The sequence below is a fragment of the Malurus melanocephalus genome, unplaced genomic scaffold (assembly GCF_030028575.1).
Source record: "Malurus melanocephalus ecotype Western Australia unplaced genomic scaffold, MMel_1.1 scaffold_739, whole genome shotgun sequence".
Taxonomy (NCBI): Eukaryota; Metazoa; Chordata; class Aves; order Passeriformes; family Maluridae; genus Malurus; species Malurus melanocephalus.
The window spans coordinates 154,503-170,290 of NW_026623971.1; the positions used below are offsets into that span (position 1 = coordinate 154,503).

General features: G+C 39.1%; 1 protein-coding gene across 1 annotated transcript; it reads right to left on the reverse strand.

Annotated features, from left to right (window-relative positions):
* Positions 1-1,729: 1,729 nt before the first annotated feature.
* MACIR (macrophage immunometabolism regulator) lies at positions 1,730-14,235 on the reverse strand. The gene is made up of 2 exons (XM_057384716.1): positions 14,103-14,235; positions 1,730-4,129 (listed from the first exon to the last, which is right to left on the reverse strand). Exons 1-2 carry the CDS (start codon positions 14,232-14,234, stop codon positions 3,485-3,487), a joined length of 777 nt encoding a protein of 258 aa, XP_057240699.1. The 5' UTR covers position 14,235; the 3' UTR covers positions 1,730-3,484.
* Between the last annotated feature and the right edge of the window lie 1,553 nt (positions 14,236-15,788).

Consider the following 15,788-nt stretch of genomic DNA (forward strand, 5'->3'; position numbering starts at 1 on the left):
AATTTTGTCTAAGCTTATGAATATGAAAGTGTACACACACAGCCTCAAGCTCCTGCTTTTACCTTCACTGCAGCATTGTGCTAAGACATCCCATAAGCCTCCATAACCAGGCAGAAACAGACTGAAGTGTTTCCTAGTGAGATTTGAGACCAGCACACCATTTTCTTCCATGTCTTTGCTTTTATTGACACTGGAACCACACTCTTCCTACTCTTGCCACACTGCTCCTCTGAGCTTTCCAACTCGTTTCTCCAGCCCTTCCCCTGATATATTCTGAATTTTTTCTGCCCTCCCACTCTCCACAGAAATTAAAGCACTGTGAAGGCTCTCCTCCTTTTCCCTTCCTCCTCTTTTTACTCCAGGCCAATTCTTTGATAGGTGATACCAGACATATGCAAGGGTGAGAGAACTTGCCTCCTAAAAATGAAAGGAATGTGATCAGTTAATATGCTCACCTTCTCTTTTGCTTTCACCATAAGACAACTGATTCCATTTTCCTCCCAAAACTGAGTGTCTTCTTTCCCCAGTTCTTCTAATGTGGCCTAGATAGCTTCCCTGTAGGTTTGCCTCAATGTCATTCTCTATCACCAAACTACTAAAGCTAAGATTAAGCAAGACAGACTGGGTATTGAAAYATTGGGATAATGTTCCCTTGCTCCTTCCGAGAAGGAAAAGAAGCTTTCCACGTTCTGCAGACCTGACGATAACTTGATTTTCCCCAAGTACTTTTGTGATGGAATAGAGGAAAAAAGTATTTCACTATCAAAATCACAAGGCAAACAAAAACCATAAAATCTGTGTGAAGGTTTTCAAGAACTTGAAAAAAGATCAGTAATTGCAACATTGTTGTGTTCTTATAAGGATATATCAGGAACATGTCTGTGCCACTCTTACAGAATTGTATGGAAAGAGTTCAATTGTATGGAAATTGATGTCCTAACTAAGATCCAATCATGGAAAACCATTTATATAAAAACGAGTCTTCAGAATCATCAGTAAAACTACAATTGCCAGATGCTCCAACAACATGCAAAGATATGTGCCCTTTTACTGCTGGTTGCCAACCTTGACATTACCTCTAAAGCTATTAGCATTGTAATAAATCTACATTTTTCAGTTTTAATCTATACTTTTTCTACACCAGTTTAGTAAATATAACTAAATAACAATTTAGTTATATTTCATATTAATGTGCCTCCACTATAAAATTAGACTAATTCAAAGCAATTTTTTTAGTTTTTACTGTCTATATTCTCATTAAGGATGGCTACTTCCTATTGCATCATTTTAGCACACAATCCTTTTAAGGTGAAGCTTAATAACTGGCTTTAATCAGACTACACTATAAAACTTTTTTTTAAGTTACTATGTTGGATAATTTGTTTGCAATTCTTTGGTACCATTGAAACAAAAAAAACCCAAGTAAGTCATCCATTAACAATTCTTTGTTTAGTCTGTATTACAGGTAGTGTATTTCCCGTGTTACAAGAGCTGCAAGTGTGTGTTAGGCAAACACCATGACCATGTCTGAGCACACTGACAAACAAATCATCAAACAAGTAAAATACCAATGCATTTTTTTATGTTTGAACTCAGACAGATAGCTATCAACCACTCCCGTAGTGTAGCCAAACAATTACAGCACAGAACATTAGAAAAATGGGCATAAGGTTCCTTCTCCTGAAACAAAGGAACAAACCTAACCATCTATTTCATAGAAATCCAAGACCCCAACCTTCAAACTCGTTTTTTAAATGTTCCTGGGTCTGAAGTTGTATTTTTTCAATGTCCTCTCATTCTTCTACACAGCAAATGAATCCACAAGAACAGCTGTTTATAACACCCTTTTTATTTTTCAGGCAGAAATACAATTTAATTGGCTATTTCAATAAACAGTGATGTTTACTCCTTAAACAAAACTCCCATCTCTTTGGCATCTGACCGTATATGCTTTTCAAACTAAAGACTATATAGGAAGACTTTACTTTCTTGATCATTGTTCAATACATTAAATTTACTACCAGTGTAGTTAATTTTCAAAAATACGTATTTGTTTTTCTGTAGTTTCTAATAAATCTAAAAAAAGATAACCAAACCACAAAACGCTCACTAATGGCATGCCTTCATTTAAATGGTGGAGTGACCAAGTAAGAACTCTTTGTGTTCCATGCCACATGCACTAAGTAGTGCTTTCAATTCATTCAGTGTTAAAAAAAAAATCTTTATCAGAAACAACTGATCAAATAATTTATGTTTAAATGCAATATGAGATTATTTTTAATTTCTGCAGAGGTCATCAGCCAAAATCAAGTTACACACTGCTTCATTAAAAGACTGCACCTTAATAAAACAGAAAGTATGAAAACTATTTTTCATTTTTAAACTGAAGTTACCGAAGTATTTTAAATACATCTAAGAATACAGAATGTCAAAACTGTATTTGATGTCACAGTTGGATAAAAATTTATTAAGTAACAAAAGTAAGCTAGTTCATTATTTTGCTGAAAAATCCAAGACCATCTCTTCAAAATGCTGACAAAGAAATATTTCACTTGCACTCTTCTCAAAAAAAAAAAAAAATTGTTCTCCGGAGCTCATGGGTTCAATGCCTCAAGTCAACAAATTTCCAAAGCTATGCTGAAGCTGACACATTCAGCTACTATGTATGAAATAGAAACCACAAATTAAAATCAAAAACATGACTGACATACCAATACAGCCATTCCAGTTTCTGTCTCAAGACAATGTAAAAATAAAATCTAACTAAAAAACCTGAAATCTTTACTCCCTGAAAGATTTGTTTTAAATAACTCAAACACTTATTCTGAACACGTTTCACCGAGTAGAAAGGACAAAGCAAAGTACTTCCACACAGAAACTAAAAAAATAATTTAATAGAATTCAAGTAACAAAAGTTTCTTTTAGGAACCCATATCACTAGTACAAGTACAGCTGAAAAAGTAKCAATTGGATTGCTTAAATAGCAAGTGATGTATCCAGTCAAGCTCACTTTCCTGTCCTCCTTGTAAGAAAAACTCTGACATTTTACTACAGCAGCAAAAAGTAAAACCAAAAGATCTCCTTGAGTGCTTATCCAAGAGCAGTATCTAACATCAAGCCCTAATTAGCAACAACCAAGCAGGCATCACTGATTCTTCAGTGTTAAGTTACTGTAAATACTAGATCTAACTGTACAAAAAAAAAGTCCCAAAAATCAATAGCTTTTTCTTGTTAAAGTATGTCCACGGAAATATTCACTAGTTGCAGTCGAATCTGCATCAGAAGCTGCTTGCTCAGGAAAGATTTCTCTCTCCAAGTATTTGTAACACACTGCATTGCCAAGACTATCAAATAAATTACTTTCTGATAACACTGAGCTGATACAACCACCTACAATGTGGACAGTCATGTACACAGTACAACAGCGGATTTTTGCAGCAACAGAGGAAAGATCAAAAATAATTTCTAAATTTGAGATGACAGCTCATGTGCTACTCCATGCAAACATACGATCCCCTCTAAGAGTAAGGTGTTGGAGCTGGTATTGTAGCACTTCAGTGTCAGCAGGTTCCTTAATSCTCATTTTGTCTAAGTTGAGGTAGTCCAATGATTTTGAATGAGCCCTTTTACCTTTCAAAAGGCAGAGAGGCAAGGGACCATGGAGTGCCTTGTAAGGTTCATATGGTAAAGCTTTATTGCATTTATCCCCTGAACTGGGCATCCGTCTCCTCCTCCTTCCATTTACTGCTGGGATCTCATATGGCTGGTAGTACCTACTTCGAGTTTTGTACAAACGCGAGGAACGTGGAAGTCCTGAATCAAGTTGTTTTGAGTGCAAGTTTGGACCAGATTCTCCTTTATTCTCTTCACCTCCAGTACACTTCTGGGCTAATTTCAGCAGCTCCTCTCCAGTTGTGAAGCCAACCAGGTAGTTAGAATCCATGTGAAGGATCTGATATCCCGCAACTGTCTGCCTCATTGGTGAGCAGGGGGTGCTAGAACAACGCGGTTTTTCTGCTTCCAACCTGCCTGCAGAACTCACCTCTGCAAGAGGCATAGGGAGGGTGGAGAGGGCAGCTCTGGACTCTCCATTCACATCGACTTCCATTTTAAACACAATGCTTTGCTCCTAAAAATAAAACAGAGCTTGATCAGAAAACAGAGCCTTTAGCTAAGGGGCTGAGAGGACCACAGAACTGGGATTCTGTATCAACCAGAAGTCATGACCACTACTTCCCTATTCAGCCTTGTCTTAGCTCTGAAGGGTGCCCCATAACAGAACTAATCACCATGACCCRTCTTTCAAAATTATCTTGGGGGCTTTTTGAAATAAAAGATACCATAAAGATACTGATTTTCTTAACAGGTAAAAGCATACTTGAATATTATCATACAGAAAAATGGAGTATCTCTCCAGATCATTTTTCAGTCTTTTGGTCCACTTGATTCCTTTTAGTCACTTACCTCTTGGAGCATCTACATCCATTAGCAGATTCATAGCAACTTCTCCTGTATTTGTCTCCCAACTTTCTCCCATAAAATTTATCTATTGACAATAAACTTATTAAACAAAACCTTCAAAAAACATACATAACAGCTACCACCTCATTCAGGCATGACCATGGACCAGACCTGATTTGCTGAGTGAACTGAAATGCTTCTATTTTCCATATGTGCAGACAGGTTGCCTTAGGTTCTACAAATGGTTCCTGGCTGTTCCATACCTGTCTGCATATGTTATCAGCAATCCTCCCCTACTCACCAAGAAAATTCACCTATCATTCACAATCAACCAAATACACACTCTTTGATTCTAATAGAATTCTAATGTATTTCTCACTAAGTATACAGTGTTTAATGAATATAACATTAGAATTTTATAAGCATTTTAAAAATAAGCAGTATTTATTTGGGTTTTTTTTTCCTATTTCTTTTGGAAACAGACTATTTTACCCTTCCCTCACACTTATTGCAAATACATTGGTGCCTTTACAGACACAAGCCATTACCACCTATAAGATGGAAAGATATAGTCACCATCCAGCAAAGGTACATCAGTAGATGCCAGAACATGGGGAAGATGCCTTTTCACTTCTATTTTCAGTATCATCTGAACCATTTCAGTGACACCGCTACTTCACAAAACAAAAAGGTTGCATTTGTTTCCAAATCCATGCATTCTTCATTGTCAGACTCACCTTTGCTCTAAACCATAGCTAGTGGCTCTCTAGGCCATATAGTTCACAAAAAAAATCAGCATAGCTATGTCATGTTCAAAAAGGCAACAGGAGTTAAAGAAGAAGGTTAGTATCTAMGCGTTAATCAGAAACAATTCGGAAATTCAGTATATGCGACCATAAACTACATTCAAATACTCAGTAACATTTCATAAATAAGACTGACTTAAACATGCTACCAAGASTTTGCAAACTTTTAAAGCTACCTGCTGCCATTTTGAGGCTTAGAAGGTCACAAGCCAAGTAGCAAAAACTCACCGAACAAGGAAATACTTCATTCCATCTTCTGCAATTAGACACACTGCAAAATCCCATTAAGACCAACAGCCATTAATTTGTTTTAAAATAAGAGAGGAAGCAGTGTGCACATATCACTTGCAAAAGAGAATACTAGCCTTATGCAAAATTTAAGATTATCTTGTTTCTGTTCAGGGACTAGAGAGAAGTAGTTGAAATAATATTCTGTCAGAGACTGTAAATCTGTTTTGAGACTTCTTGGGGGCTTGGAAGGTGTGGCAGGAGGTGGGTCAGACCTTTCTGTGGTGACGTAGTGCCCTGCTTCCCATATCACCCAACTCCACAGTCTTATGTCAATCAAGGCACACTGGAAACAGTGTTGCCTAACTGAGACCCCAAATGGCTGAGCAACTGAAAATCACACCTGGGAGGAAGGCCCTTCAAGAAGGCTGACCCCAAGGGAAGTACATTGTCCTACCTTCATTCTGGAGTTTTACATCACTGGAACACAGGAGTTGGCACCTATGTCTGTTTTTCTATATCTTTCATGTCTGTTTTCTCTATTTCTTCTTCTAACTCTCTTTTCACAGAAAGAAAACCTTTAAACCCATTTGGTGTTGCAATGTTTAATGGGCTAAGTCCGTGCTATGGTGTTTCATGTTGTACTAAATAATTTGACAAAGTTCCTTGATCTTTTATAGTTTACTAGCAAACTTTTGTGAGACCTTTTAACCTCTTGAGGATATCTGGTTGGTTTGTCTCCTTTGCACCTACTCAGAGCAAAAGAACCTTGGCTTATCTCTGGATTTAAGTGACCAGGGTGGGATGGTTCTATCTCTGCTTCCCTCTTATTCTCCAATCAACCTGCTGCTCCCTAAGTTAATTAACTAGGAGTAAACAAAAAGCCTACAGTTCTGCTGAAGAGGATTTTATTTGCCATTAACAAACTTCTCTTATGGAGAGACCATTACTAATGTTCCTTTATTCTTAAATGGTCTCTTAATTCTGACAGCTGTGGTGCACTTGGGATCTTACATTACCAGTTCTGTGTACCGTAACTTTTACAGATAAAAGCTTACTGGATGAAGTGTAAGTATTAAGATGGTCTGGGTTTGGACTAAATGAGATTGCCAAGGGTCCCTTCCAACCCTAACAATTCTCTGATTCTGTGAATCAAATAATACATATAGAACAGTTAAAGCTAAATAAAGAATTCAAATAGTGAAGCAAATCAGACACAAACATTTTTCACTGCAGGAAGTCCACATAAAACTCAGTAATGCTTCCCATTATATTTAATCAAATTCTATATATATTTATGGAGTCAAATAGCACTTCTAGAATAGCAAATGCAATTGTTTCCTTCTTTAACATCTTATCAAGCAGTGAAACAATAAATTTGATGAGGCTTCCGCTGCCGAGAAAAAGATATTAGTGACAATTTCTTAATTTGAAATTATGCACCATCAGGAACCATGATTCCTGGAGGTGTAGGACACAAAAATTCTGTACAAGTTTCAGCTACCCTGTGATTTTAGCCAAGAAACCAAAGTATTTATCTGTTCTTGTTCTTAATGCCCAAGTTTTACCCTGCACTTTGGAAATCTTTCCTGGAATCTTCCAGAAAGACTCAATTTGTTTTGTTAAAAGAAACTGAAACAATGTTAGAAAATGTAAATGTAAAATACATGTACTGGAAGGTTGCAAATTCATTGTATTACCTAGTCAAATATAAACAGCAAAACAAAAAACACAACCACAAAATAAAATGCCCAAAACAACCCCCACCAAAACAAAACAATATAAAACCAAAAATAAACAAAAAAAAACCCCACCCAAACTACAACAACAAAAGAAAAAACAATCACAACCAAACACACACAAAAAAAAAAAAGCCCACAGGAGTATGTGCCCTAAAGAAAGGGAAGGAGGAAAAGATGTCTTCATGCACTTTAGGAGTTGAAAAACTCTTGCGAACCTGGAAGTAACACAAAGGCTCCTTAGAACACAACTTTTAACATTAACTTACTTCTATTTGAAACATGGATGTGTGCTCTGGTATCCAAAAGCAAATCAACTTGGAAAAGGAAACAAGCAGAAGGGAAGGAGTCAGCAATTCACTGCAGAATAACTACCCTCACTGTAAACCAGTACAGAAGAAAATCAGAGTAGACAGCCTTCAAGTCAGCAAGCTCCAGCCTGGTATTCCAGCCTGAAACTGCAGAACTTCCATCCTGTGCTGCAGTGTGAAGGACAGTATTAAAATCAAGAAATCTGTTGCAATTAAGAGCAACAGCAGCATCAGAATCTGTTGTTACAAACATCAAAAGCTCAAGGGAACAACACTGCTAACTGGTGACAGGAATGACTGGCCAGCTCCATAGGCAAAGGTCCAAAACTCAGCAGGTATGTGTTCAGCTGCTCTTTCCCAAGACTTTTAATGCCGGTTATCCAAGCTGACATACAGCTTCAACATGACTTGTATACTTACCTGGGGGAAAAAAAACCAAAAAAAACCAAAACAAAYGAACAAAAAAAGACAGGCATAGATACTTCTATGAAAGAAAATATAAAAGAAAGTAATTTGATATTCACAGTGAGTGCAGGTACCATTACCTATAAACAGGTATTTAAAACTTTTTGTTGTTATTTTTAGGATGGTATTTTTACTTCTATAGTTACAAAGTATTTGATGACTTCTATTATGTTCATCTCTGTTTAGTAACACAAGCTCATGAGGTGGTTTTACTTGGTCCAGTTTTTTAGTGGTGGGGATGGGATCACAAAACCAGACAGCTCATGTGAGGAATTTCTGGAAGCTTTCTCCATCATGTCCAGCAAAGGAGCCCTGCCCCTGTGTTTTATGGCCAATCTATGATGGCTCTGAGGGTGATGGACAGGCTGCTGGGCAGACCTGGGGCAAATTAGAGATACTGGTTACACCTCCATGATGTCACTCCGTCTCACATTTAAGAAGAATTCAAAACAAGTTAGTTTGCAGCAGCTTCCATAAGCTTTAGCTTTTAGACCCAGACCCCCTGCACAGAGGAGGACAGAGGGGGAGGGTGGTGAGAAAAAACGGAGACATCAAGATCAGAAAAGAGAGGCAGAGGTTGTAACCAGGGCCTTGCAAGTTGTGGTGCTCGACCATGGAAGAAAATACTGTTCTCGAGGTGACTGTCTTCAGTGGGAGACCTTGAGAGAGAGGCCCTGCACCCAAGACAGACAACCTGCCTTGGAGGGCTGGACTCATAACAGAGCCCAGGGGGAAGAGGTGGCCCCTCCCATGCCTGGAGTAAGTGGACGCCTGAAAGAAACTGTGTTCTGCCAGGAGATTTGAGAAATGGCCTTGTTCCCAGAATGAAGCAGCCAAGACTGCTCCCCTTTCCCCCTGGATGACGTAAAGGAAACAAAATCCCATGCCACCAGCAGTGATATACTGTCTGTTCTTGGGAAAAGAATTTTCACAACCTGGAGCTGGGTACGAATTCCTCTACTATGGTGTGTGGTGGAAGACAACCGTAGTAATGGAGTGACCAGAAAAGCTCTCATCCCCTGTTTCCCCTGCCTGAATCAGGAAAGAAACAGGTTCGGGAGAGAAACAGTGTCTTAAATTGTCCAGGTTTTTTTTTTTCTCCTCCTCATAAATTTGCCCTCTGCCATTGTTTTTTCCCCCCTCCCCTTTCGTGTAGTAGTATTATTTGTAGTTTTAGTAATAAATCTATTTTGAAACTTAAGTTTTCCAGCCTGTTTGACCACTCACGGAGCCTGAAAATTGTTCTCTCAATCTTATCTTATCTAAAAGCCATAAATATTGGTGTTAATTGGGGTTTTGCTCTCCCGTCTGCCTCTCCTGGGGGTAGGGGGAAGCGTGGTGGGTGCTTTTGCATTCGGCCAGGGTCCAAACCACAACAGCTCATCAGTAATTCCCAGCATCAATTAAAACACTGGGAAAAAAACAGAACTTCAGTTAAAAAAGATTATCTCTTCAGATGACAGCCGGCTTGTCTTTTGCCTTTCAAACAAAATGACAGTGATGCCAATTCAAGGCAATTTTAATTAAAAATTATTATTGAATCTAAACAAGGAGATTAGGAACAAGATGCCATATCCTTTGCTGCTGGCTGACATACTTAAAAAATACAAAAAATAACTGAAAGTAGCAGTTACCAAGAGAATTCACTTAACCACCAGAATGGCCTCCAGAATAGAATTAACTTCAATGAGATGTTACAAGATTTTATCAATTCTCTTTGTAAATTTAAAGCAGCCTCTGCATTTAAATTAATCTGACCCAAACCAGATAAATACTGAGAAAACTGTCTAAATCAAAGAGCAGAGGAATAATGAAGATAAATATTAGACTAACTACTAAAAATCATTATATGAGCTCAAAGACTATATCAATATGTTTGGGATAGTTCTTAGAGTACAAAACCATCAAAATCTCCACATTTTGCAAATACAAAGGCTTTCTGATTATTGATTCTTTTACAAAGTTTCAGATTCCATTAATAACCTTCTCATAAAATGGGACAAAGGAAAACCAGACATGCATGACTCGCTTGTGATATCAGTGCCTGATATCACAATATATACACTGTAAATAATTTTTTTAAATAACTTCTCACCATGTGCCTCACTGCACTCAAGATCTTGTGTTTGGGATTCTTTTCATTCTGATCATGTCATTTCTTCTGTTACCTGTATTACTTACTGTCTTTCTGAGGAAAGAAATGTGAATTACAAATCATCAACTTTTAATTACTCAGTATTAAACTACAAAGAAAGATGAAGAGGGGATTTCCTTGATATTCCTACATTTTGTAGAAAGTCCACATTATTTAGGAACCACTATGTTATTCTTAACAAAATTAATTATCTTAATTTTTCATTTATATTGTTACTTATCTCCTCAGAATCTGAATTGACAACATGCTTTTTTTTTTTTCTTTCAGCTAAGCATTAAATTTCTGCCCATCCAGTAAATGTTTTTTTTTTCTTAAGAACTGATTTTTCCCCCTAGATGCCAAGTGTGTAGGCAATACTATTAGTTAAGATGTCTCATTGATAAAATGATGATGATTGCAAAAAGGAAAGGCAGAATGGAGATGGCAGTGGTGATACCAACTGTAAAAAGTGTCATTGAATAGAGATATCAAGCCAGTTTTGACACTCTGCCTTCTCTGTGCTGCCATTAGTTGAAATGGTTGTCTGTTAAACATCAGGAGTAAGTGTGAAGCCAGCACACTTCTAATTATTTCAACCGTCTTCTTTGTGAAGAGGAAAAAAATAAGGTCTACACATTTCCTCTTGCAGTCTGAAGGGAAAAAAATTGTTGCTGTTCCTTAGAAGAAATTCTATACTACTCTAAGCTAAAGAGAATGGGGGTGATATGAAATTATTGCACCATGTGAAACAACATTCTGATGAAGTAACAACTAAGTGTAGCACAGATTTACTTCCTTAAAATTACATGAAAGAAAATGAAAACTATGCATAAGATGCACACTACAATCCTACAGGCCTTCAGAAAACAGATGAATTGATTCTTTTGAATTAATAAAGCTAGTGCAGTAACTTCAGAATGTACAGCCCATAAAATAGTAAACTGTGTGTGTATTGGGGCAGATGTTCTTGTCAACAGGTAAAATATTAAGCCATTCAGCTATCCAATATACCAGGCAATAAACACCACACAGTTTACATAAAACTATGATTAGAAAATGTTCTTTCTAAAGGCGATTACATCAATTTCTACCAATAGGCTCCTACTCCAAATAGCAGTAACCAGTTCTTTAGTTCTCATTGTTAATGCAATTTTAAACAGAAAACTACTATGATCTAGGAAACTACTTTTTAAAATTGAAGAGGGTCACAAGTGCACTACTGAGGAACTACTACTGGCAACACAAGTGACTAGCTCAGACTAGATCAGCATGACAGAGCATACAATTTGCAAAGGAAAGAGACAGATGGAATGCCAAGAGTCTGACCAGGCTAATGAATTTTTTATGAACAGACTTAGCAAGCAGAAAAAGTGAAAGACAATGGTGGGAAAGAAGGCCATTTAACTCTAACATCTCTCTGCCAACCAATACTAGATGGAAGTGTTTAACAAATGGTAACTTCTCTGAAATATTTAGTCTTCCACATGGATAATGTGACTCTCTTGCTGGATTGCATCACAGAAGAACAATTTCCCTTCACTCTCTCAGTAAAATGATGCTTCTGGCCAGCATAAAAGTGGTTGTTTACTATCCTGATTCTTATCAACATATGAAACTGTGAGATATATGTAAAGATGCTGGTGCATAATATAAAACAAATAGTTTTTATTCTTTCTTGGATTATTGAGCGAAAGAATGTTTCCCTTCAAACTCCATTTTTACTCCTCTGTATTTTTGATCTTCCATCTTTTCATCCAGCTATCAAAGTTCTCTTTATTTTCAGGTTAGCCCACTTGAGAAGATACCCAACAACCCAACTTGCCAACAATATACTACCTTTTTAAAATAATAGATAGAAACAAACAAAAGCAGATTGCTTGAAGTATTACAGGTTTCAGTGAATAAATACTGATCTCTTTTCTTTAAAAACCAAACTTCTACTGGTTTTGTGTTGGAGAAGAAATTAATGTAATATTCTAGACTGCCAAGTCTGCCAGTGCAGCTCTGGAGACATTATTTTGAAATGATCAGCCTAAACAATACTATATTCAGCCTTTGACTAGGAAGAGCTAGTCTATGAAAGATACTTTTAAAGCAGACCTACTCAAACACATTGTGGTAAGTATGTTTAATCAATCTAATTTTGTTTTGATTTTTTTAATGGATGCACTCTAAGTGACTAGTACTTTGTCTTAACTTGGTATAATCTGCAGCAGATGTTTAGGTATTTGTTGGAAAGGTTTCATAGTCCCTTATATCATCCACATTCCTAAAGGTCATTTCCTCAAGCTCACCAGAGTAATGTATATAAAGGCTTTAAAGTTTTGTTGTCTGCCTACTTCTCAAACACTCCTTCCCTTACTTAAAAGCTGCTTCAAAACACATACTTATGTGCAATGCAAGTAATGAATAAAAGCCTAACTGTACAAGCAGTTAYAGTAAATTGCTATTAAACTTAACAACTAGTGCCAACAGGAATCTTTCTCCCAGAATATTCAATTCTGACTCATCTGACTGCCATAACACACTACATTTGCATATGATTATATGTGCCTGGTGGCCAAGACAGCAGCATAATGCAGGTCAAAGAAGAGCTTATACAGAGAGCCACTACAATATCAGTACTCTTACGCAAGATTTTCAGTGATTGCACTGCAACTGCCTCAATTCCGTCTGCTTCAAAGCCTCTGTGAGAACCACCCTCCTCTATCTTCATTATCCTACCAAATGCTCTTCCTCAAGGGAGAAGAAAAGCAACTGAGGCAAGCATACATTCCAGTCAGATGGAATTTGGTTCAAAATACACCAACAGCATGGGGCTGGTGGGAGGATCAGCTTTCTGACGTCGATTCATTTCGGCATGCAGCTATGCAAGCATACATGAATGACATCCTGGCCCAATCTAGAGAACACACAAATACACATTCTTTGGAAACATTTGTTAATATTCATCACGGAGTATTTTCTTTGTAACAGATATATACACACATTTACGGCAGGTAAAATCCCTATATAAAACAGCATATAAATAATATGTACAGAGAATTAAGATCTGAGATTATTTTCCTACAATCTGCAGACCACTCAAAACAGCAATGCAACTGCTCAGAAACACTCTCCCAGTAAACGTGCAGAGACAGAACTGGCAAAGCAAAGCAGCCTAGCTTATTTCATACTCTGTAAAGTAACATTTTCATACACCTTAGCGTGCACAAGGGCAGTTAGTGAGCATCACAAGTCACATTGGGAATCTTTAAGCAGAATTCTGAATCTCTCTGAAGTCTACTCTTAAYGAACCAAAATCTATTACACAAAAGGCTGTAAACTAGTGCACTTCGTTACTGTCAGACCCAACAGGAAGGCCACATTCAAGTTTATCACTTGCCTGAGAGTATGGGGGCTGCTGAGGGCTTTAAATTGCAACTGGGGAGATGGTTATGCACCCTAAATACACATACATATTAGTAAAAGACATCACTGCTAACAGATATATTTCGGGCTTTTCCAGCGCTTACACTGTCACCCATTGAGTGGCACGGAGAGCGCACTTGAGCAGCCTCAGCACAGGCTTAGGCCCTGAACGGCAAATYCCCGGCTTCCCTGCACACATGGGGATCGCCATCAGCGTCCTGCCCGCCTTTCAGGGCTGCCGGGAAGCTCCTGTAGTGGTCCTCGCAGGCGGTTCAGCCCCGCCGCACTCGGGGCCGCGGGCCGGTCTCCGGGACCTGCACGGCCCGCCCAGCCCCCAACCCGCGGGCCCGCCGTCGCCCCCGGGCCGCCCAGTCCGTACCGGGCGGCACTACCGCGGCTCCGACGGGCCCCACCGCCCACTCCGCACTGCTTTCGCCCCACTCCCACCCCACGGCACCTCCCTGGGCCCAACCGCCCTCCCCACTCCGGGAGCCGAGGGCAGGACCAGAGGCTACCGAGCCGGAGCTCCATCCCCACCCGCTCCTACCAGTGACTCGGCGCAGTGGGGCCCGCGCGGCAGCGGCTGCCAGCGGCGGCGTCCGGAGCGCTCCAGTTCCCCGGGCCCGCCCGGCGCCGGGTTGAGGACGGAATGCGGCGGCGGCGGCACCGAGCGATGCATCCCGGCCGTTCCTTGAGCTCCGCCTCCCTCCCCGGTCTCAGCCTCAGCGTCTCCCATTGACCCCACCTGTCCTGAGCCTTGTTTAAAGAGCGTTAGTCTCGCATGCCATTTGCTGTCGTACACAGCTGTTAAGAATGGGCAAGTAACCATCTTTAGCTAACCTTGTCCTTACTGGAATACCCTCATTTGTGGTGTTGCCATACAGCCTACAAAGTTCAAACACTGACAGGATAACAAACCTTTAGTAATGCATTTTGCCAACAACCAGCTAGATCGTTTCCCTATTGCCCACTCAGGCAAATAGATTCCTTCAGAGACCCTTGCAAACAATTGCTTAACTTGGCTTCTGCAAGTAAAAGGGAAGGGGAACAAAAAGTATGATGTCATAGTCCTGGTTTTCCCCCTTAATGGTAGGAGTTCTATCACACAGGTTTTAAGTCCCTATGGGTGGACTTGAGCTAGGTTTTGTTTCTGAAACTGGGTCTTTAAAGACACATTCTTAAACACACAGCTAAAGTTTATTACTATTACCCTCATTGGGAAGACACAGAGGACCCCCATACTGTTCTCCCAATAGTCCCAGTGGTCCTGCCAAGAAAGTTACAGCTGATCTGGTCTTGAATTGCACAGACGGTTGTTGGCATTCCATTGGCACTCAAGTGCTCCTGGAATTTGTGTTTCTTGCAAATTCTCAGCTAGAACAAACAACAGAGAAATAAACCCCAAGATTTTTATGCGGAATTGTAATTACAGGCTCTGCAAGTCCCTAACAGTCATTGGATTTGCAAGATCGCAAAAGTGTTCTAAGAACTAAATTAGTAAATTTAGCACAGAACATGGAGAATGTATCTGGTCAAGAAGCAGTGTAAGAAAAGGAACCTGGCAGGCACTATGATGCCCCATGTTCCCCCATGCTTACAGTACACAAATTTCTTTGATTCATGTTGACACCTGCAATACTAGCCTGAGCAGGAAAGCCCATGTTCCTGAGGTATAAATGAGGCTGTAAGATTTTGTGAGTTAGTGTATCACAACTTTCTGCCAACGAACAGCTCCCTTCTCCCTTCCAACAGCTTCCTCCTCTTGCTGTCAACTGAGTTTTCAGTCAGACTGAAATGGAGTTCTAAGGAGTAGCGGGCAAGCCGCRGTGGTGATTGTTTATTAAGGAATCCAAGATTTTACATGGAAAACAAAGATACTTTAGAGAACTTGGGATTTGTTTTCTCAGATAAGATCTGGTTAACACTTTTTAGTGCTATTGTAACATAGAGCAAAAGAGACCATTATAAGCCATTTTCTCTGCATCATGCTGGGCAGAACATGAAGTACCGACATCTCAGAGTATCTGTGCTCATCAGTAGTTTCCCATATCAATGACAGTCAATTAGAATAACAAGACAATTTAGAAAAGTAAACACAATATTAAAGGTAAAATACAAAGAAACAGCTCGATTTCTCTTCTTCTCTCCAAGCTCTTCCTGATTTATTATCCTTACACTGCTTTTATCAAAAGCCTTATTTCTCATGTTATTCCTGTATTTCACATTTTTATGT